The sequence below is a fragment of the Apteryx rowi genome, unplaced genomic scaffold, assembly GCF_003343035.1.
Source record: "Apteryx rowi isolate R43461 unplaced genomic scaffold, aptRow1 scaffold_1310, whole genome shotgun sequence".
NCBI classification, from domain to species: domain Eukaryota; kingdom Metazoa; phylum Chordata; class Aves; order Apterygiformes; family Apterygidae; genus Apteryx; species Apteryx rowi.
This window is the reverse complement of record NW_020447543.1, coordinates 22,841-46,849: the sequence shown is the minus strand read 5'-3', so window position 1 is coordinate 46,849 and position 24,009 is coordinate 22,841. Positions and strand designations below refer to the sequence as shown.

At 35.4% G+C, this 24,009-nt stretch overlaps 1 protein-coding gene across 4 annotated transcripts in view; it reads left to right on the top strand.

Annotated features, from left to right (window-relative positions):
* The window catches only part of MED23 (mediator complex subunit 23), a 37,910-nt gene that overhangs the window by 4,807 nt on the left and 9,094 nt on the right, over positions 1–24,009 (top strand). For 2 of the 4 annotated variants that reach the window (XM_026056463.1, XM_026056465.1), the window contains 16 exons: positions 903–1,015; positions 2,313–2,408; positions 2,992–3,009; positions 9,514–9,714; positions 11,128–11,271; positions 12,838–12,983; positions 14,048–14,293; positions 14,495–14,637; positions 15,195–15,369; positions 16,333–16,496; positions 17,707–17,831; positions 18,295–18,500; positions 19,470–19,650; positions 20,652–20,822; positions 22,071–22,287; positions 23,215–23,451. In XM_026056463.1, the coding sequence (XP_025912248.1) occupies positions 903–1,015; positions 2,313–2,408; positions 2,992–3,009; positions 9,514–9,714; positions 11,128–11,271; positions 12,838–12,983; positions 14,048–14,293; positions 14,495–14,637; positions 15,195–15,369; positions 16,333–16,496; positions 17,707–17,831; positions 18,295–18,500; positions 19,470–19,650; positions 20,652–20,822; positions 22,071–22,287; positions 23,215–23,451 (2,583 nt within the window). Of the gene's footprint in view, positions 1–902; positions 1,016–1,183; positions 1,352–2,312; positions 2,409–2,991; positions 3,010–9,513; positions 9,715–11,127; positions 11,272–12,837; positions 12,984–14,047; positions 14,294–14,494; positions 14,638–15,194; positions 15,370–16,332; positions 16,497–17,706; positions 17,832–18,294; positions 18,501–19,469; positions 19,651–20,651; positions 20,823–22,070; positions 22,288–23,214; positions 23,452–24,009 lie in introns of those variants that run through there. The other 2 variants (XM_026056466.1, XM_026056464.1) reach the window with 2 other exon arrangements.

Sequence of the window (24,009 nt, the reverse complement as noted above, 5' to 3'; positions counted from 1 at the left end):
AGGGAGATATAAATAAATTTTGCTTTGTTCTATCTGATAGTAATATGGCCAGTTTGAGCAACAGAAGCCGTGGAAGTTGAACTGACAATGAGATTCAGGTTGAGTTAAAACRCCAAAATTTATATGCTTACATATAGGTGCACTAGGGGCTCAGTTCAGATATCTGTTTAAGCAACTGGAAATAAATCCCAGGTGTCTAATCTACACTAACTAAAGAGTCTAAATTTACCCTACAAAAGACTCTTGGTGTCTGATCAGCTGAATCACATTGGCCTACGCTGACTGAATTGGCTAGATCTCCTTGACTGTAATTGGAGACCAATTGTGTTTGACTGTGTTTTAATCTTGAACAGAATCCTGCCCACAGTCTTTGTTACGGGGAGAACGAAGGAAAACAAAAAGAATAAATCATATGCGTATATTAGTAATACCATTTTCTTTGTGGAAAGAGTCAGTGTACCAAAATTACATCCCAAGGTCAGGCAATGACAATAGAAAAATAGTCTTCTGGTAAACTAAGAGGTTTGTGGGCATAGAGGTTGCTCCTCTGAGGATGAAATAAAAATCTAATAACTTACAGAGCAGAACTTTTTGTGCTTTGACATATGAAACGCTAAGATTTTTTCCCTGGTAATTAATGTTATGTTTAGCTTAATATTTTCAAATATTTTAGTTCGGATGATATCCAGACTGAGCCAGATTAAGGATTTAACTCCTCAGATTATAATTTATTAGACAAAAAGGTAGCTTTCTCTTAGAAAAATAAAGCTTGAAGCTGATTTTTAGATTAGTGGAAGTTTAATGAAAGCATAAAAGTGGCTGAGGCAGCTTTTTGCATCAGAATGCTTAAACAATAGGCCCATTTCACTGTTTTGGAATTTACAATGTTTCATTGCATGTAGGTCGCTGTAGTCTTCTTCCTGTGGTAAATAACTCTGGTGCCATGTGTAACTCATGGAAGCTGGATCCTACAACCCTTCGTTTTCCTTTGAAAGGTCTCTTACCATATGATAAGGTATGTTTTATTAAGCTCCTTAAACGAGTTGTATTCAATAAATACAAAGCTTTTATATCATTAGGGAAAATAAATTCATTTCAGTTGTGAATATCCTGTCATTCCAGTTAGGCTAACATTGAAGATGTAGGTGTTTTCACTGTTACATATTTCAGTGACTTCAAACTGTACATGGAGGACCTTTAAAGTAGCGTGTGGTGTGACTGCTGCCCTGGGTGCTGAAGAGCAAGAGATGTTTCATGTGCTTTGTGAGTGTGTGCTTGTGAGGGAGCAAGTGAGTGCAGAGAATGGATTGAAAATTAGATTAGCAATGGGAAGGAGGAGGAGACTGGGAAGGTAATTTCTTCTTCTCTATGCTCTTTGTTATTCTGTAGGAAAGCTTACTTTATAATTCACACTTAAATATAATCTACTTAAAATTAAACCTCAAGAATGTGAAAGAGTGAAAGAATTGAAGAGCCATAAAGGGTCAGAACAAAAATTCACCTTATCCAGTATCCCACACCCAGTACTCTAGGTTTCTAAGGAAGACTATAAAGATAGCATATATAAAGGCATATGCAGTGTTCTTAGTCTACAAGCGTTTCCAGTGTGGGGTTTCTTGAGACAGGTGGGGGTTTCTTGAGGCAGGTGGGGTTTCTGTGTATTTAGTAACTGTCAATGAATTCCTCTTCCAAATATTTGTTCCATCTCCTCTTGAGCCCGTGTAAACTTCTAGCATCTTCAGCATCCCTTTGATAAGGAGTTCTGCAACTCAACCACATGTTGTATGAGGAATCAGCTCCTTCTGTTTGTTTTGAATCTGGCCTCAGATTTAAATTCTGGCCTTTTTTAATTGATTCAGATAGTGGAAGACAGTGAGCGGTTAGTTGTTCCATACTTGTTTTCTCCATGCTACTCATGATTTTTATGGATCTCTGTCATGTGCACCCTCAGTTGTCTTACTTGGCTCCCAGTGAGTTCTTGACGGTCTTCCAGAGCCCTGCTCACCATATTTCAAGGCTGTTTTCAGAAAGCATGCTTTTTTTTTTCTTTTTTTTTAGTCAAAGAATCTCCCTGTACTTGGTCCTCCTAAAATCTACCAGTACTTAACAGTGTGGTTACTTCCTCCTTTCTTTTGGGTATCAGAGAGCAAAAGGATTTGCCATCAGATAATACACATTGCACAGATAAAACACTCATTCTTTTATTGTTTAACTCAGTTAAATGGTAGTTTTAAACATAATGTTGAGGCAATATATGTTTGTATGTGTGCTTTTTTTTTTTTTTTTTTTTTTTTTTTTTTTTTTTTTTGAAGGATCTGTTTGAGCCACAGACTGCTTTGTTGAGATATGTGCTGGAACAACCGTATTCAAGGGATATGGTCTGCAATATGCTAGGTCTGAATAAGCAGGTACTGTACTATGCTGTAACATGTGATTTAATTCTGCATAGAATCTGCACTATTCTTTTTCTCTTTTCTTTGCTATAGCAAACTAAGCAAAACAGTTTAGGCCTGGATGGTGATTTTTTTATTTTTTTATTTTTTATGAGATCATATTAGGTTAATTGGACACTTGTTCCTATCATTTGTATATTGCTTTACCAATGTTAAATTGAAAAGTAGAGATTTAAAATATGATTTTTTTTTTTTTGCATTGCTTTTTTTTCCTATAAGGCCAGCCTCAAGTATACCTTTGACAGACAGTAGGAGACTGCTAGCTCAAAGAAAAAGAAAATGGTGGTTGTTTGTGTCATTAGTTTCCAAAACATTGTTATATTTTGCTCTATTGGCATGTTACAATACTAGAATAGTGGAAAGCTGGATTTTGTGTTGGTTTTTGTTGTTGTTTCTTTTTAAATCTTAGAAGGGGAGGGCTTGGTCTGACTTGGGGTTCCTTGAGGCTGGCCTCATAGTCACTGTTTTGTCTTTTCTTTTTTTCTTCCTTTATTTTTGTTCTGTCCTGTCTTGTCCTGCCCATCCTCCAATGCTCTAGACCTTGAACATTGCTCAGGTATGTTCACAACCTTACTGTTGTATTGTGACTAACGATACGCTGGCAGCTTTGTAGCCACTGATTCCAGTTAGAGAATACATGTACAGTCAGGGCTTGAAATTGGCAGGACCATTAGACAAGGTCAAATTCTCATTACAAATCTTTTGTGATATAAGAGATGAAAACTAAAACTGACAGTCAGTAGTCCTTTGATCCTAAGATTTTGGTTGGAATGGACTGCTATCATTTCCCTTATCTGTCATAAGAACTTTTACTTTGTCTGCTGGAATTTTCAGATGAGGAGAGATGATTAGTTCAAGATTTTTCTGTATGCGGGTGGAAAAACATCCACTGTGCTCGTTGGAAAATTATAAATACAACCATTGTAGAAATGAGCTTTACTAATGGAGTTTTCTTATTATCAGGAAGCCTCTGTAACAAACTTCCCAACATGAAATTCTAATATTTTCTAAACTAGGTGAAAGAAAGATAAGAATACCAGGGGAAAAGTAGTTCCAAAATTTGACTACTTGTGAACAATTCATGGCCTGAGCAAATCAACCAAGTGGACTTTGTTTGAAATTTGAAATATAGGTCCTATATTTATAGTTGATACCTTCTTGTTACAATAATCAATTCCATACCTATTTTAAAAAATCGTTTAAGATTTATAAAATAGCGTTGCTGTTTGCAATACTATAGTGAAGGTTGTGTCAGTGTTTCCATTTAAGAAACTTTTTTCAGATTTGTAACTTGACTATAAAATTTACATGATTCTGAAACCTTGTGTATATTTCCCATTGTAAGTAAAATAAAATAGCACTATTTCTGGATTTGGAGAATGTTTTTGAATGCGCAGATTCCTACATCTTGGCAAACAATACTCTTGTGTTGTATACAACAGTCTTTTGTATTTGAGATTTTTAAAGCAGCTGAAATGGTAAACCTTGGAAATGAGCTGCTAGGTTTAGTGTTCAAATGAGTAGTATTTGTATTCTATGTCTATTTCTGTGTCTACGTTTRGATAATAAACTGTCCCTCTATGTATCTTGTAGCTGGTAAATAATACAAGATCAAGACTAAAATATATATTGAACATATTTTATTTTTGTAACTATTTACTGGTGGTCTGTGCCTTCAGGTCAAAAAATACTGATTTTAAAAATGCTGGTTTTAACTCATACTTTGCCGTCCTCTAAAAATAACTGAATAAAATTAAATTGAAGTTATGAATTGAAGTATACTGAGGTATACTTTTTAAACTTTGTTTTATAGTATAGGAATTTCTACACAAAGTTTCAACCTGGCATTCAGCCTTTTTATTGGCAAGGAACAAACTTGAAAACTGTAGCTTATAAAGGAAATGCTGACAGAACGTGAACTATAGCTGTGCTACTACAGTTACACCAGCATAAAGATATATAGGCAGTTGAAAATTTACCGGTGAAAATAAAGTAGGGTGGTATATAAGCATAAAAGAGGAAATATTAAATGTTCTATTTAAACATTGTTATACTCTGCTTAAAACTGTGGAAAACATAAATTTTTACTTACGTTTAGATACAAATTAACTTGATGTTTTGGCTGTATTTGTTAATGTAGCCACCTGATGAAAAATAATAGCATGATGCTTTTCAGAAGTTGTGTAGCTATATTGGTGCTTTCAGTAAAACGCCTGTATAATTCTGCACTTTTAGAACTGAAATAACCTGCGTAAATTGAAGGGCATGGGATTGTTAGTGTAACAAAAACTATGTAGAAATGCAAATAGTGCCAAGCTTATTTCAAAATAAATACAGAAACACCTGCAGAGCGATGATCGGGCCTTACTTTTTATTTAAGTGAAGCTGCTTGTAGACCCTGTCAGCTATTCACACAGATCTGGTTGCAGGATTGGAGCCTTCATTTGACTCTCTTGGTGTCACGATCTAGGTATGGTTCAGCTAAACAGGAAATTTACCCTCATTCTCAAATATTCTTGAAGATGAACAGTTAAATTCTTGGGTTCTGTTTTAACTAAGCAAAGCTATGTTAGAAATATGGTCATTTAAACCCTCTTTGAGTTGCGTAAAAAGTACAAATTCAGCTGTCCTGTTAACCTTGCAGAGAGAAACATGAAGGTTAAGTTTGATATGCTTATAGATTTGTACATGTTCCTTTGACAATTTTAAGTTTTTCTTGTGAGGTTTTAGGAGATGATGATTATTTTTATACCTATATCAAGTATATGGCTTTAAGTCCAGGTGGGATACTAACTGGTCTATAGGAAGTAGAGATTTAAACTATTTTATCATGTCAGTCTCTATTCTGCTCTCAGTTGGGTTAATTCTTCTCTTACTTATTTAGCTTTAAATAAGTTTGTGAAGGTATGTGACAATCTGTTTTTGAAAAGTGATTAACAGTTTAGACTGATGTTACTGGTGCCAAATTAAGATTCAGTTTAAAAGGCCCCTTTTCAGAGCACTTAAAAATTTTGTTTCTTGAAATCTAGCTCTACTAATGTCTTCAGCTAGTCATGAAGTCACTTTTGAAAATTCTGGTTTACCTCTTTACCTTCTCTGTATGTACAGACTTGCATGAAAAAGAAAATGTCCTTTTTGCTTGCATAATTACAGTCTAGATGGCATTGCAGTCCTCTAAACAATGAAATTGGCTTTAAGCTTATATTAAACTTTGATTTCTGGGGGTTGGAGTATATTGAAAAGAAAGGTAATTTTCAGACGTTTTGTTTCTGTAATGTTATACACACTTTTAATTAGTAGCTATTGTGTTAATGATTTTGCTTTTTAAGCAGCATACTTGGCTGTTCACCTTTTAAACCAGCAGTGGTGATATGCAGCTTTGAGTAGAAAATTATCTATACCATACTCTGTCCATGTGAATGAGTAATTATATTCTGGCATAGCTACAGACCAGAACAGTTTGCCTGAGGAAGGTTGTTGTATTTCATGTTTGGCCACACACTGTGGAAGTGGAATTAAAACATCAAGTGAAAGAAATGACGTAACGCAGTATCCAAAACTTGACTTTCCTTATATTCTTAGACTATTGTCTGTTGCTACTGGGAAGTTGGACTTTCTGGTATTATCAGTGTTAGCATGGCAACATACCTAGACCTAAGAATCAATTACTCTAATTTTGAGATATTTCCATTTATAAAAGCGTGTGTTGAGAATACTTAAGTGCAATTTCCATGTTGAATCTCATTCCATTTTTAATGAGGAAAAGTTCAGCATGCCCACTGAACTTGATAGAAATAGGATCTGGCACAATATAAACGACAGGCTTTAAGGCTGTTTTAGAGTCTTAGCAATATACAGTTTGGGAAAATGAAGTGAAAGAGGGGTCTATAATTCTCTCTCCTGTCAATTACTTCAGGCATTTAACTTACACATGTTGAATCTGACTTTTGGAGACACCCTTTACAAGGATCTTGGGCTCCAAAATTTGGTCTTACTAATCTGTTTCTTAAATGTAGGTAGTCAGCTCAAAAATATTTAATAAATACTAAATTATCTCTTTCTAAAGTATTTGAAAGCTATAATAGCTTGCAGCTAGCCTTAGTGACTTCTTAATTTTCTTTGGGGTGGAGGACTTTTTTTTTTTTTACTTTTTGTTGTTAAGATAGTTAAAGCTCTCATCTACTGAAAAAAAGGTGACACTAGTCCATTAGAGGGCTGATCTTGAGAGAAATTTCAGTATCCAGTGGTCACAGTAGCACTTCTATTTTCTGTATCTCTGTGGTTTAATAATGTTTTCAGTGAGGTTATATATTTGACAGTCTTTAAAGACTATTTACATGAAATGTAAATGCATGAAATGCAGTATGCAGTATGTGCATTTATTAAAACAAATTACAAAAATTTTAATGTTCTTTAAAATAACAAATATTTTTAGAAACAAAAATGTGATGGTTATGGATGCTGTATTTTTTCCTTATATAATCAAAAATTGTATGTTTATTTGTTTGCTTGTTTTTTTTAAACCATACCAAAACATGAATTCCTAGTTATTTTTGAGATGATCAGCTTTCACCTATATTTTTATTCTTGTATCTCAATACATATTGGGTTGTTTTCTTTCAGTTATGAGTAGTTAATAAAGCAAGGTCCCAATCCTGCAAATTCTTAGATAAGCACAATATCTTACTTCTCTTGAGTGCACCAAAACTTTAGATACAAAATTTATGCAAAAAGTATATTCACTGAAAATATAGAAAAACTACCGGAGAATTAAAAAATTGAGATAGACTGTGAAGCACTGCTATATTTTTCTTTAGAAATTATTCTCTAAAAAATGTGATCTCAGGATAAAAGGATGAATTTATTCATTGAATTTTCTGGCTCCTAAACTTTTCCAAGTCTCAGAATTATACAGAATAGTGAAAATTCCTACTGGAAATTCTGGCTTTCTTTTTAACAGTAATATTTTCCTGTTGTATTCTTTGAATAACTTTATTCTAAATTAATATAGCCTAACATGATTAGGCTTTTGGACATTAACCCAGTGCTTAGCAAACTATTAAATTTCAAGCCCTGTACACTGTAGTTTTGCATGCTGGATTAAACTAGTCTGTAGTGTTGTCTGTTGCACCCTGCTCTGCTTCATAATTAGTTGCTTTTGGGAGGGGGGGAAAAACAAAAAACGAAGTATTCTCAACTGATGGTGTTAATATTGCTGTCTGTAAACCTGTAATGTGGTTGATCTGTGACAATGGCATTGTGTATTGGAAGACAAGGTGAAACAGTAATTGATGCTTTCTATTTTAGTTAGAAGCTTGTTTTAAGCATGCTTCAAGAAAGCACAGCTAGAATTGTAGCTTTCTGCAGTTTTGAGCTGGCAAAGAGCATGTAACAGAGGGGATGCTGTTCATTATAGTTTGTCAAGTTTTCGCATTCTTGTATTATATTTTTAATTTGAAGAGAATCCCTTTTTCATGGCAAAAGACTGTCATTGGCAAAGGTTAGAACGAGCATCTTCTTTCAGCAACTTTCTTTTATTATTTCTTACTCTTTTTAATTAAAAGATTTTTAGGCTGCCTGGCTAGTAAGTCAAAGAACTCATCTAAGGTATCCCTAAAATGTTTTATGAGTATTTGGATGACTTTTTTTTTTTTTTTTTTGTTAATGTTTTAGGTGCCTCTCTGTTAATTTCTCCCACAAAGACAGAGTTGACACAAAACAAAAAGCTTGCATGGTGAAGTTCAGAAGTACTTTTACATTTTTTTTTTTTGTTTTTTTTTTTTTTTTTTTTTTTAACGTATGCCTTTTTGCCTCTAGAAAGGGACATTGCATTTTCATGATTAGTGTTTGAGCAGTTCCTTTTCTTTTGCATCATTAAAGTAATAATGTTTTCTTTAAGGCTGCATTATGTTACAGGCATCAGGTGTAGAAAATATAATTGTGACCATTCTTAAATTGAGATCGTAATGACACAAATAGAGGTTTGATATTTCTGAAGTGCTAGCACTGTCTGAAGTATGTTTAATTTCACATACTTTTTTTTTTTTGTGTCCTTATTAGTAGTACTTGGTGCCAGTGTAAACAAATTAATACAGGGTAATACAAGGTTCTTACACTATGGCATTTATCCATGACTGTCTAAAATTTAAAACTAGTAATCTGAGTCCCAAACTACTGGTAGTATGCCTATATATAGCGTATATATAGATAGTGTACATTTTATTTATATATATATATATATGTACACACACATAAATGCATATATGAATATATAATGCATACTTTTCTTGGTCATTGTTATGAGTCATCAGAGAAGATGTATTTTAAATGATCTGTGTTTTTGCATAGCTTACTGTGGAGATTGTGGCAGTCTAAATCCAACATCTGAAGAGCTCATCACTGTGATATGTAATTTCCATTCTATATGCTATTTAGAACATGTCACTCTTAAAGTTGTTTTCAAGTCATCTTAATGTTATCTTGTACAAAGTGGTGCCATATCACTAGGACATCTGATATGGGATACTAACGAGATGTTAATTCTGCTGCTAGTTGTAGGTGTACCCAAAATGAGAGTGAGAAAGAGAAGAAATAGTCATTAAACAGCTTTACTATATATTGGGATGCTTCCTGTGGTTTTGGTGGTATAATTAATAATTTTTTTTTTAAAGTCCATTTCAAAAAGTAGGGATCTACATAAAGAAAGAAAAAGTGCGTTAAGAGAATGGATTTTGTATTCCTGGAATAGCAGATTAGAGAAATAACATTTTTCATGAATTTATTTAATTTTTTTAAAAAWAAGAAAGAAAGTATTACTTGGTCATTGATCTCTGTTTTGGGATTGAGTAGGGAATTACGTAATGTGTGATAGAATATAAAAATCATTGTGACCTGTAACATAGTGCAGCTTTAATACACTGGCTTATCCTTAACTTAAGTTCAGACTTCATTTCATGCTTCCCAGCCTTCTGTCAAAATACTGTACTATAGTTGCAACTGTAGTAGTTCTGAAATTAATTGCAAGGCTTTTGGAATACTGTATCTGATCTCTGCCTTGCAGCATAAGCAGCGCTGTCCTGTGCTGGAGGACCAGTTGGTGGATCTGGTAGTGTATGCCATGGAACGATCAGAGACTGAAGAGAAGTTTGATGATGGTGGAACCAGTCAGCTTTTGTGGCAGCATCTCTCCAGCCAGCTTATTTTCTTTGTGCTCTTTCAATTTGCAAGTTTTCCTCATATGGTCCTGTCACTCCATCAAAAGGTAAATTGTTTGTATCTCTCCTACTTGGTAAGACATGCTTTCAAAATGAATGAATAGTTGTCCCCCATGAAGTATCTTGTGTGTAAGAATTAAATTTCTGATGTAGAAATAAAACACATTCTCCAGTTATGTGTTGTGAGTTAAGTCTGTTTCCAGTATATTCAGTTATAGGATATTATATTATCTTTGGACACAAAGTATATAAGTAGCTAGAATCAGGATATAAACTGGCGTAATTCAAATCACCTGAATACCATGCTGTAGCATCCAAATTACAGCCAAGCTTTAAATGTAACTGCAGTTTATGTGAGCTAAAGAAACACACACTGTAAACAGATGCAAAATTATGATTAGCTGGTCTAATGAAAGTATTTGCAATGTGTTTCTTGAAATCATTTGTCCAGTTACAATCATACTAGGAATTATAATCCAAATCATCTAGTTACTACTAGTTCCTAATAATAATACAATTAAAACTGATATACTTTCTAGTATTCACCTCTTTTTCTGTGGTCCTAAATGCATCTCTGAAGGCACCAGAGAGGAGAGGAGGGGTTACAGCAAGTTATTAGCATGCTGAAGTCCTTGCTGAGCAGAGTATGATGTTGATGGCAGGAAAGAGTGTTTTCTCCTCACTCTAGGATTCACTTGTAGCTATTTAGATACAATTTCTAACATGCAGTATGTTTTGCTCCATCTTCATTGGTCCACAGTTCTATGTTACATCTGAATTTACTATGTATGGTATGTTTTACATTTGTTGGATGTTTTGTTCATGCTATCCCTAAAATTAGTTGTGCCAAGGTCCTAAGATTGTGTTCCTTTAATGTCCATTAATTAACCTCTGGTGAAATATATCAAAATTATCAAAGCAATAGGCATTACACCACGCAGTTGCACGAATCTAAGCTAAAACAAACTAGGTAATAGTAACTAGTTATTAGATGATTGCTATTACAGATGATAAAAAAAAATCCAGGCAGCCCAAGACAAGTCCAGATGAAGCAAGCCCAAAATATTTCAGTTCTGAGACTGTATAAAGTTAACGTAAAGCCTGTGGCATGCTGCTAGCAATGGCAATACTGTGTTTACTTGGCTACAGGGCTACAATGTGACAAGTTCAATATTTAAGAGTTTCTACTTTTCAAAACTGTGACCCTCAAGAGCTGAATATATTTTAAATCCTACCATTAATTGTTGTGACCCTCACAGGTAGTGTTCCCGTTTTATGACTAATGTGCCTGTTTGCTGTCTTCCTGAAAACCTACGTTTCTATCCAAGTGCAACTATAACGTTCTCAGTAATTGATGGAAAATGGAACTATTTCAGTCTGCTCTTTTACTTACATGGGAATCTTTGCAGTGATTTTTCTTCTGTGTGCAGTATTTGTCTGTTCCTGAGTGTTTTTGACAGTTGGCAGGCCGTGGTCTCATTAAAGGAAGAGACCATCTGATGTGGGTGCTACTGCAGTTCATCTCTGGCAGCATCCAGAAGAATGCACTGGCTGACTTCCTCCCAGTTATGAAGCTTTTTGACCTCTTGTATCCTGAGAAGGAAGTAAGTCTTCTCTCTGAAATTAAAAGTTTGATGAATATTCAATTATTATTCAACCTGAGACCTCCCTACCTAGATATTACTATCATTCTTGAGGTTAGTGTTACACCAGTGTGCTGCATAATTGGAGAGCTACATTTCATAACTAAATGAAACTTTTCATTATCCCCTAGCTTTGTTTTTTCAGTAATAACATTTGTGCTGAGTGATTTTGTGCAAAAAAAAAAAGAGGAGGAGGGGGGAACGACACCTTCTTCATTCATCTCTTCCCTGACCCCAGTTCAATTAAGGTTTTGAGGAGTTTGTTCAATACTGAGGATACCATCAAGGAAAAATGATGCAATATGTGATATTTTCCCTGAGCGAAAAAGCTGAACAAGGCACAGAGATTTGTTTCATGTTAATTATTACTTAAAAACTATTTTTGTGGTAGTAGATCAAATTTTAGTTGTTTGGTACATTCCACTATGGTGAAGGTATCTGGAGTAGGGGGAGTTAGAGTAAATTCTTAAACTTTTCACCTTGACAGCATTGAGCATTGTGAGCAGGAGGTCCTGACTGCTTGTTCTTATCATAGTACCTCTGGTTTTGGTCAGGTTAACACGGTTGTGTGGTGCACCAAACCAATATGGATTGTGATTTTCCCCCCCACCCCCCTTCCTTTCTAGGTTAGTTTTAACCCAGATAAATTCTTCACTCCAGTTTGTTCCATGGCCTCTCTCTCCAAATGTGGGGAGAGTGACAGGAGTGTTTGCTTYGGTTGTAGTCCTGGGTTCTGAGTTATGCTTTTTTTGAAGTGTTTGTGGGAGTAGAGCTTTTCTGAGGATGCAGTTTCGCAAGCAGCTTAAACATGATGTAAGGCTGTTCCTCCTAAGAGGATCTGTCTTATTTTCCCCTTGGCTGTGCATTACTGCTGTCTCTCTTGTGCTAACAGTGATGTTTATGCATAGTACCCATACCAAAAAGAAAGAAGTGTAGATGTTGGCAAAAGAAGAGAGCCAGAATGCCTCTTTCAGTGACACAAATATACTTGAGCATATAACCAAAAATTTCTTGAATCTTAGGGTGTACTTGTTTCTTTTAATGGGAAGCCAGTTGACCTTTAATTCTTTTTGACCTAAAGTTGACCTTTAATGACCACTTTAATTCTAATGGTGATGCTAGAAAAGTTAAATTTTCAGATAATACTAGTGAACCACTGAACACCTACTCTGCGCAGTACTTGGAAGCATGTACGATAATTATTTCTGAATTATATCTTATGCAAGTCTGAGGCTGAGAGTAAAAGTATATGCTTTTGTAACTACATGTCTTGAATTTGTATATGAACTTCCATTTGCTGAGGTTTTAGACTGTTGATTATATTTCAGGGATAATTAAGGTCATGTTCTCCTCCAGATATCTTGATTTAGAATTGCATAGATACATGAGAATAGAGTCTGTCCCTTCAATATTTTGTTTATGGTGTTGCAGGTCAGAAAAAGACTTGATCTTTGTGAATATTGACTAAGTTGTTTTTCTGTACATAAATATATACAATTATGCCATGTTCATGTGTTCTTTCTTTAGTGTATTCCTGTACCTGATATTAACAAACCCCAGTCAACTCACGCTTTTGCAATGACCTGTATTTGGATTCATCTGAATCGGAAGGCTCATAGCGATAACTCCAAGTTACAGATTCCCATTCCTCATTCTCTGAAGCTTCACCATGAGTAGGTTTTGGTTTTTTGTTGTGTTTTGATTTGTTTCTAAACATAATCGGAAAAGAAGCTCCAAGTCTGTATTCAGAATGTACTATGTGATGGGATGCTGTTTTATTTATTCAGTTACTCTGCAAGAGGGCTAATCAAAGGAATAAATAGTACTAAGAGCTCAAAGTCAGAATGTCTCATAAAAAACTAAATGCTGTTAAAACACTTTAAATCATATATTACAACTAAGAGTGGTAAATGTTTTCTAGTGATGGAGAATCAGAAAGTAAATTGACTATTTTGTTTTATTATGCTGTGGTTTGAAAAGAAAAAATGTGGGTGGTCTGTATATGATAAGCAGTACATTGGGCTAACTTTCATTTGGAAAGGTGACTTTTTTTAAACTGTATTTAAAGAGCATCTCTCCTATGAGGAAAGGCTGAGAGAGCTGGGCCTGTTTAGCCTGGAGAAGAGAAGGCTGAGAGGAGATCTTATTAACATGTACAAGTATCTGAAGGGAGGGTGTCGAGAGGATGGGGCCAGACTCTTTTCAGTGGTGCCCAGTGACAGGACACGAGRCAATGGGCACAAACTGAACCACAGGAAGTTCCATCTGAACATGAGGAAAAACTTCTTTACTGTAAGGGTGACAGCACTGGCACAGGTTGCCCAGAGAGGTTGTGGAGTCTCCTTCCCTGGAGATATTCAAAACCTGCTAGGACATGATCCTGTGCAACGTGCTCTAGGTAACCCTTCTTGAGCAGGGGGGCTGGACTAGATGATCTCCAGAGGTCCCTTCCAACCTCAGTCATTCTGTGATCCTGTGATTTTTCTCTGGCTGTGTTACTATGGCAGATAGTAATTGTAACTTGATCAGTTTTTACTAGAAAGTTAAACTAACTGGGGCTTAAGATCTAGTTACTTGATGTGGTATGGTTGATAAATATTTTGTTTTTTCCTACCATTTTACAATGGGTTTGTGACAGGGGTTATTTGTGAGTGTAATCCTGCAATACATGTGTATTCTTCTACTCGATTTCTACCCCCCCTGCCCCCTTAATGTTTAACCTGTCTCTGATATGCAGGTTTTTGCAACAGAGTTTGAGAAATAAAAGTTTGCAGATGAATGACTACAAGATTGCCTTGTTGTGCAATGCATATTCAACCAATTCAGAATGTTTCACTTTGCCCATGGGTGTACTAGTAGAGACTATTTATGGAAATGGCAATATGAGGATCCCTCTTCCAGGGACTAATTGCATGGCATCAGGGTCTATCACCCCACTGCCGATGAACCTCTTGGATTCACTCACAGTTCATGCCAAAATGAGGTACAGTATGCAGTTAGTTATTTTTTTGGGGGGGAGGAGGGGTGTTAGTTTTTATCTGTAAATCCTTATGTAACTAATTATCAGCAGGAAAGCTTACCTTTTGTTTCAAAATGTCTTGTATAAAGCTGTTGATTTATATAACAAATTCCTTAAATTTCAAGTACATAATTTTGATTAAAAATACTCTCTCTTTTTCCCCAGCCTGATTCATAGCATAGCTACAAGGGTAATTAAACTGGCTCATGCTAAATCTAGTCTGGCCTTGGCACCAGCTCTTGTGGAAACCTACAGCCGTTTGTTGGTTTATATGGAAATAGAGTCACTGGGCATCAAAGGCTTCATCAGTAAGACAGAAAATCCTTTTTTTTTTTTTTTTTTGTTCTTTTCAGTGATGTTTTTCTGTTTGAATGGCAACTGGAAACCATAGAAAAAATCCAAATCTAATGATGCAATATGTTGAATACATATATAARTCATCTTAATTTAAAAAATTCATAATAGTAACTCTAGTGCTGCAATGAACTTCAGATAAGTGTGTGCTGTCCCTTTATGAGGACGCTGTTGCTTGTATGGTCAGAACCTTCCTAGTTTAGCTGCATTGTTCAAAAATATGCTTATGGAAACTCATAAGAACTCTTAAATCAGATGCAAGGGATATTTAATTGCGTTCTTTAAAATAATTTGGATGTCTGCTGTATATGTTCAGTCAAAAGATTATTCAACGCTACACATCTATGACATCTATAGATAGTTGCACATGCACTCTTTGGAAGTACTGCAGTCATCAAATTGAATATCTGACTTGCAGCTAAATATAACTGTCTATCCACAGTGTACTCTAAGTGTATTTTAAAGAGCAATCACTTGGAAAATTTATTTTACAAACTCTGTTTTCCATAAGGTCAGCTCCTGCCAACAGTGTTTAAATCTCACGCCTGGGGAATTTTGCACACTCTGCTAGAAATGTTTAGYTATCGCATGCATCACATTCAGCCTCATTACAGAGTCCAGCTGCTCAGCCATCTTCATTCCTTGGCTGCTGTGCCACAGACTAATCAGAACCAGCTTCATCTGTGGTGAGTGAGGATTATCATACTTAATCCTAATCCTGGATTCTTTCTTAATCATATGTTGAAAGTTGTATAAGAACCCTGTTTAATAGGACATAAGTATTTCCCAGTCTTTTTAGTTCTGTAGCTAGGTTCAGTTTTATGGCATCTCAGCTGATCGTGTTTCAGGAATACAGTTAGATGTTAATAGTAGTACTCTGCGGAGTTGTGTGTGGGAGCCCCTCTCACACAGACATGGCAGCAGTCTGGCAGGTCTAAACACATCAATGTGCACCAGCACCATCACATCAAGAAGCGTTGGACAGCTGTTGAGTCGCTTGCACTGCAGGTGAAGAAGGCACAACTGACTGGAGTTAACTAATCTATAGCTTTGAGATTTGAGAGGTAGTGTTATAAATAAGAGTGTTATAAATAAGAGTAACTAGTGTGAAAAGCACTTCCAACTAGAGCAGTGGAAAATAAAGTGGAAATCAAAAGCAGTACTTCCTGATTACTTTAAGGACAATTTAGTGCTGTCTGCTACTAGGAGGTAGTTTGCTTTGTAGCTTCCCATGTCTTATTCATGCCTTTTTCTTCTGTTCTTGTATTTACTTATTTATCTGTGTCTGCTAGTCTAACAAAGATGTTCAAAAGGAAACAAAAAGAGGGAGCTCTAAATTGGAGAGGCTTAAGGCTCTTTTTCAGGGATTCTGCACCTTGAATTTTGTGTGTTTTAAAATATAGGTATCCAGAAATCACTAAAGCAACTTTTGGGAGCTTTATCTGAAAATCAAGTATTTAAGTGGTTGAAAACATGTTTATTAAATGATGGAAAATCCAAATTTTTCTGAAAGGTTAAGAACAACACTTCCAAAACAAGTGCTTCTATATTAGTTGAAGCAAAAAAAAAAGAGGAAGAGTAAGTATTTTGGAATCTTAGAAGCAGTAGCATAAGTATTCTTTGCTAACTGGACTATTTCCTTCTTTTAGTGTTGAGAGTACTGCTCTACGGCTAATTACAGCTTTGGGCAGCTCAGAGGTCCAACCACAGTTTACACGATTCCTCAGTGATCCTAAAACAGTTCTTTCAGCAGAGTCAGAAGAACTCAACAGGGCTCTGATCTTAACTCTAGCTAGAGCTACCCATGTGACAGGTAAGTGAAAGGTGAAGTCAAGCCATTTCTCTAAAATATAGTTCAACAGAGTATCCTGGAAATGACACTATAATAGAACATTTCACATAAATTTCTGGTTTTGAAGTCTAATTTAGTTTGATTTCAAAATGCTGGCAACATTTTTAGGCAAAGAAGTTATTGAAGTAGTACTGAAGTCAGAAATTGTTTAAAAATTGATCTGGTACACAAATGCCATGTAACTAGCTTTTTCTCCCTATCTTCTATTTCCAGTTTCATTACTTAAATATAAATGCTTGCACCTATTTACTGATAGATGCCATAATAACATGGAATGTTCAATGCAAGTATGTTGTTAATGCAGAAGCCATCTCCTTTATAGCTTATCTTTAAGAAAACGTAGTCTAAGTTTTGGGTTTGTTCTATTGGGGAAGGGAATAAGGGAATCATTTCCTGTGTATTTTAATGTTTAACAATTTGCAGTGATAGAGGTCAAGTTTATGTTAGCATTCAGAGGGATATTTTCTGTTTCCTTCATTTACACTGAAAATTTGGTTCTAATTTGGAGACTTGCTGAAGAATTAGAACAATCTGACATCACAAAGTGGAAAAAATTTGAAATGGAAGAGGTTCATGTTAGGTGTTTTTTTTTTTTTTTTCCTTTTTTACTTAACCTTTGTTCAACCTTCGATGTTACATCAACATCAGGGTTTTTGGTGGGGGGGGAAAGAAGGGGACTTGTGTGTGTGTGGTGTTTTGGGGGGTATTTTTTTTTTTTGTTTTTTATAACTTATTTGGGAAAGGTATTGCTGATTAATCTTTTTAAAGCAAGTCTGTAAAAATGGCATCTGGCAATTTCATGATGATTAACTTCCTCAGGTTTTTTGCTGATGAACTGATCAGACTTAATTTTAAAAGCTTGTCTTATTGTCATTACAGGAAATTAAATATAGAACCTTAAATCAAGCATGATTTTATTTCTAGCTCAAAACCTAAAAATAATTTCATTATTGCTAACATGGTAAATAAGATATTATCTAACTTGTTCTACAGAGCAAATCAGATTCAAAGGAAGGGGGTGGGGGAAGCTGGTCAAAAAGGTAATCCTGTTGAACTAGCAAAGCCTTGGTCCATGTGACTACAAAAGGAATACCATTAAGAAATGGCTTTTGATGTGAAAAACTAATATCATCAATCCATTGTGCTTCATTAATGTTGAATGTTGGTTTAGATTTTTTCACAGGCTCTGATTCAATTCAGGGAACTTGGTGCAAGGACATATTGCAGACTATCATGAGTTTTACTCCCCATAACTGGGCCTCACATACACTAAGCTGTTTTCCAGCTCCTTTGCAGGTAATAGTTTCAAACTGCCAATTTTCTAATTAGAAATATGGAGAATTTACACTCTTAACAGGATCCCTGTGCCTTTTGCTAGTTGGTAGGACTCTTCTTCTGTCTGGACTGCTTTAATCTCAGTTCACTAAAGAAAGCAATATGATTCTAACACTGATTTATGCTTCCCCTGGAATATCCTAGGATTAAGTTTGGCCAGTTGATACTGCCAGTGGAAGATAAATTGGATTTGAAAGAAAAAAATTTATAGCAAAACCCTTCTCCGTCATGGCAACTTGTCACATAACTTATTGACAAGACAGTGACTGTGGTGTCACAGTGAAGCAACAACCCTATCTAGTACTTTTTTTTTTTTTATTGAATGTGGAAGTAAAAAATCATAAGGTGCCCTTACTAGGTCAAGGTAAAGCTTGCCTATCTAATTGTAGAGCTATCGGTCACAACAAAGCCTACTTTATTTCAGGTATTCTTCAAACAGAATAATGTACCTCAGGAAAGCCGTTTTAACCTGAAGAAGAATGTGGAAGAGGAATATCGAAAGTGGAAGTCTATGACCAATGAGAATGATATAATCACACACTTCTCTATGCAAGGTTCACCCCCACTTTTCCTTTGTCTCCTATGGAAGATGTTATTAGAGACTGATCACATTAATCAAATTGGCTACAGGTGAGCTTAAAAGATGTGCTATTTCAAGGGTATTACAGCAAATAATCCTCAGTTTCAACATAAGCCTTGTACCTTGGATTTGTATGATTTGTACTTTTTTTTTTTATGGGAATTCAGGGCATGGAAAAAAGGAGTGGAGCTAGATATTAGCATATGATAATAATAGGCCAGTATTTAAGAGTGATAGCACCTCCTGGCTGCAGGTGTTTTATCATGTAGAAGTCAGCAATATTCCTCCTGGTAAGAGAATTACAGACAAGGATATCAGCTGTTTGAGTTAAGCAGTTTACTCATAATGAATCAGTATTTCATACAATTGTAAATAGTAAACAAAAAATATAAAGCATTTATTTACTTAGCTTTTATATGTTTAAAAAGACCAAATATTAAAAAGACTTACTGTGCTAGATTAGTCTGAAAATTATTATAGAAGCAATAGTATTAGGATTATCTGTACTTGTTCTCAGTAGTAACAACTTCAGCTCCACAGTCGTGAAAAACAGATTATTCCTTTTTCAGACTTCATAAGGTCTGTTGAAACAATATTTGTGAAAAGCATGTGTTAGTCTTCTGTGCAGTGAGGAAATACCAATTTTTTTAATGCTATGTTTATATTAAAACACACACTGCAATAGATTAACAGTAAGTTGCAGAAGACTCTCCTAAGAGGTCTATAATTTAAAAATACGGTTCTACTTAGGTAATGCATGGATTCTGAGCAGAACACTACAGACGTGTATTTGGGAACTTGAAGGGTTTCGTTTAATTGATATCTAGACTTCAAAATTTCCAAGCAAGGGAATTTTATTTCTTTGTTTTAAGAACATTTTTGTATAAAACCTATTCAATCTTGTAAAATAGACCAGTTAAAAATGTATTAAGGATAGTAACAATTGTTCATTGTTTTTTCTGTTTGTGTGAGCATGCTTGAAACGGAGACTTTTTATTCTCCTCCTTTCTCTCTACTAGAGTGCTGGAAAGAATTGGGGCCCGAGCTTTGGTGGCACACGTCAGGACGTTTGCAGATTTCTTGGTGTATGAATTCTCTACCTCAGCAGGAGGCCAGCAGCTCAACAAATGTATTGAGATACTCAATGATATGGTGTGGAAATACAACATTGTAACACTGGATAGGTTGATACTCTGTTTGGTAAGTATTGCCTTAAAAGATAAGATGCAAGAGGTTTCTTTAGGCAGTACTTGGTTGTTGTCTTCTGAGTCAGTTTTGTAAGAACCATCTTTTTAAAGATGTATTCATTTTAAATGGTGACTATTTGCTAATCCAATAATCAAGTAAAATAATGGATTACTTCTGTAAGGGACAGAAAATTCAGTCTTACAGTTCTTTGAATCTTCAGGGGATGCTTTGCTCGGCTATATAATGGCAGCCATTAAATTGGCATTATTAAGTGTTATCGTTAGTGCTCTGGGTCTTTTGACCTCAGGGTTATGCAATCCTTTCTGCAATCTGAAAAGGTAGAAGGGGTATGGCATGCTGTTATTTGGAAACAAATGGAAAGTCGTGTACCTACTAGAGAATGTTCTCTTTGCTTAAAGTTCAGCCTGCTACATCAGAAAAGCAAGTGACAGATTGCTTTCTCTGTCTTTTCAGTTTACCCTGCAAAATAATGAAGTTATCCAGAGAATTAAATGTTTCTTCAGTAATTATCCTTTACTTATATTTTAAAAATCTCTTCCTAACATAAAGCTGATCGTTTCAATTTTAGTTTGATTTTTTCAAACTGAAGTCCAAACACATTAAAAATTGACTGAATGCATATGATTCTGGGAGTGGCCAGAACTTTGAAGCAAGCTTAGTTTCCTTATCTTAATTGGATGTTCCTACAAAGAGATCTGCAAGCAGAAGAGAACTGGAATTCTTGAACAACATGCTATCACTTGGAATTTTGTGAGACTTTCTGCCTGTGGAATAGAAAATGGGATGGGTGCTTTTTACAGCAGGTGATGGAGCCTGCTTCTGTTCTGTGTCTTCACAGCCAAAATACAGTTGAGAGACAATATGTTCAATGTGAATTTGTGTGCAGATATGTCTAATGTGCAGCCAAGTTGCCTGGCCAGTATTTTAGTGGTTCTATAGCAGACAGCAGCACTAGCTGTAATTCCATATTTTCTGATCCTTTTTGTTTAAAGGCTATGCGTAGTCATGAAGGAAATGAAGCTCAAGTCTGTTACTTTATAATTCAATTACTTTTACTCAAGCCTAATGATTTCAGAAACAGAGTGAGTGATTTTGTGAAGGAGAATTCTCCAGAGCACTGGCTGCAGAATGACTGGCATACTAAGCATATGAGTTATCACAAGGTAACAAAGCTTATATATATATTTTTTTTATTATTATTATTTTTTAATAATACTTCTGTGGAGTTCAGATTAGCCAAAGGATCTTTTGTTTTGAAAATTATAGGACTGCTCTGCAAACTTTTGGGAGTTATTTACTAGCAATTTGTTTGGGCTAGTATAAAATCACTTATGTTTATGGAATAACATTAAAATAATAATACAGTGATATTCAAAGGCAGAAGCAGCTGAAGGTTGGTTAGAGATTCTTGCTCATCTAAATCCAGTCACTTTAATATCTTAGGTTTACTAAAATTCACTTAGAACATATTTTTTGCGTATCAGGGAAGATGGATTTCCTTTTTATGACTAGGTTTAACTGTTGTTGCGTTTTCTCTTAAATATTAAAGCTTATACTATCTCCTGTCTGGCAAGAACAGACCCTCAACATCTTAGGGAATGGGATTGCTAAGATTTTAGTGCTGCTCCAAACATAGTGGGTTCTGCTGGCTAGAAAAGGATATAGCAGCTGGAATATTCTACCAAAGGCAGTACATCGACACAGAGTCAAAGCACATATGAGCAAACTCTTATGCAGCTAAACAGATTGTAGTTTTGATCCAGAAATCAGTCTGTATTATCTTTCAGCCTTAACAGTACACTGTTTTAGCAGTGCCTAAACTTGTAAGCATAGCTGGGAAGCATTAGCCTGGGCAGTGCTGTAACATAGCTGCCCAGTTACCAGACCCAAGCTGGCTTATAGAAATTCCAGTCACAGGTAGAATACCACAAGCTCAGCCTTCAGCTGTACTCGTCTGGTATTTGAGTGCACTCTAATTGTTCCCTAGGGAGGGCTTGCATGCACATTATTTCTAGTGTTCTGATTCAGTGTGTGATGCAGAATATCTCAGAAGTCCTGAATTTCCCCTAGGTTCTCTCTTAAAATACTTGGAAAGATACACATAAGCACTGGCTGCTGCTGTCAGGTTTTTCTTAGGATGCTTAATGATCCCTTATGCCCTCTTTGAGTGGTGCTGAAACTTCATATCTTTCCTTTTTCCCAAAGAAGTTATGTATACTACTCATAATCACTAAATAATTCACTCAAAGATTAATTTTCTTCAGTAAGTTTTATATTGAAAATCTGTTGTTGCACTCTTATAAGACAGTGGTGGTTATCATTGTGTCTTTTTAAAGCAATGTAGGTACTGAATGTTTAACATAATGGTTTTAAAGAAAGAGCTTTTAATTTTGTTGTTGTTTTCCCCCCAGAAATATCCTGAAAAGCTGTATTTTGAAGGCTTGGCAGAGCAAGTCAACCCCCCAGTTCAGATCCAGCCCCAGTACCTACCAATTTATTTTGGAAATGTATGCCTGCGCTTTCTGCCAGTGTTTGACATTGTAATCCATAGATTTCTGGAACTGCTTCCAGTGTCCAAATCATTAGAAACTTTACTGGATCATCTGGGAGGTTTATACAAATTCCATGGTGAGTTATCTATGGATGTAAACTCTTTATTCCTGTTGTGATTATTCTATTATCTTAATTACAGTGTGTTATTAAGAAAATGCTGTAGGCATTGAATACCAGGCTGTGTTAGCTAGCTGACTGCTGAGCAGAACCTTCTTCTGCTATCACAGTGGTGTGTAATCCTTTCCTATTTTGTGACCCCTATCCATGTCTGTGCATGGAGACACAATCCCTGTTTAGTGAACTTCAGCCTAACAGTAAACTTGCTTTTATTCAGGTAACTTCTGCTCATTCATTTCTCCTTTACACCTTTCCCTTTCACTCCATTCCAGTAGTAGTACATGGGCCTTCTCTGTCCTAACAGTCCTGATACCCAGACTGAAACAGCTAAAAACAGTTTCTCCATCTATCACTTTTTACCATAAGATTCAAACAATTTAATGTGTTTGTGGTTTGGGGGGATTTTGTTTTGTTTTTGTTTTGTTTTTCTTAGCACTTTTATAATTGCACCTGCTATAGCTGACATTGCTAAATGTCTGAGCATAACAGAGCAATATTCTTTCTTTACCATTGTCTTATACCTGTATTCTTCCTATTTAATACCTCTTAAATGAAGAGATGATTTAGAGTGTTTGTTTATGAATATGTTAGTATTATCATAAATACATAAACAGCTAGCAATATTGATTTTCTTTGGTCACTTCTAGCCCTTCCCACACACATTAAAGTATATGTACAGGACAAAGGAAAATTGATGATTTTTTGTTTGTTTGTTTTAAAACAGTGCAAATGGAACCAATTAGTGTTCTTATAAAATCTTATATACGCAACTTAGTCATGTGGAGCTCTTGATTGAATTTTATGTTTGCCACCATAAATATAAGTGATGCTAGAAGATATTTCTGTGGGSTTTTTTTGTTTGTTTTGCATTGTTTTTCTTGACAGACCGTCCAGTGACTTACCTGTACAACACTCTTCACTATTATGAGAGGCACCTCAGAGAGCGCACAAACCTCAAGAGAAAGCTTGTTCATGCCATTATTGGCTCTCTGAAAGATAATCGCCCACTGGGCTGGTGTCTAAGTGATACTTATCTGAAATGCGCTATGAATGCCCGAGAAGAAAATCCATGGATTCCTGATGACACTTACTATTGCAAACTCATTGGAAGACTAGTAGACAATATCCTTCTTAAAATTTGTATTAAATAAGGTGTGTCAACATCTTGCAGCTTCATTTCATCAAAATATAAAGTTCAATTTTCATCTGTTCTGATATGAAATAAAGCTTGGAGTTTTTATTTAGTCACATATGTCAGACTAAATTCATATTTAGTTTGCTTCAGTATATTTGCACCATATGGGTTTGTTGCTAGAGGTGTGAAAAAAGTCAAAGCAGTGAACTAGGTAAACAGACAGAACTGATTTGAGATGATGATAAAGTATTAGATAGTGATGGTGACTTTTGCCAGTACAGAGTAGTTCCTTGTAATTTGAGAAATTGTTTGGAAGCTGAAAATCTGTATTTTTTTTTTGTTTTGTATTATTATTATTCTACAGGGAGACTGTGCTCTCCTAGTTGTAACTTCTTGAAAGATATAGTGATAACAAATAAGTACAGTACAGCTGTATAAATATTTCAGTTTAATGCATCACTTTTAAATACAAATGCTGATGTTTTTGCATTCCAGATTGAATTTTAATTTCCACATAAAAGCATGAGTGCTTAAAAAAACAAGCT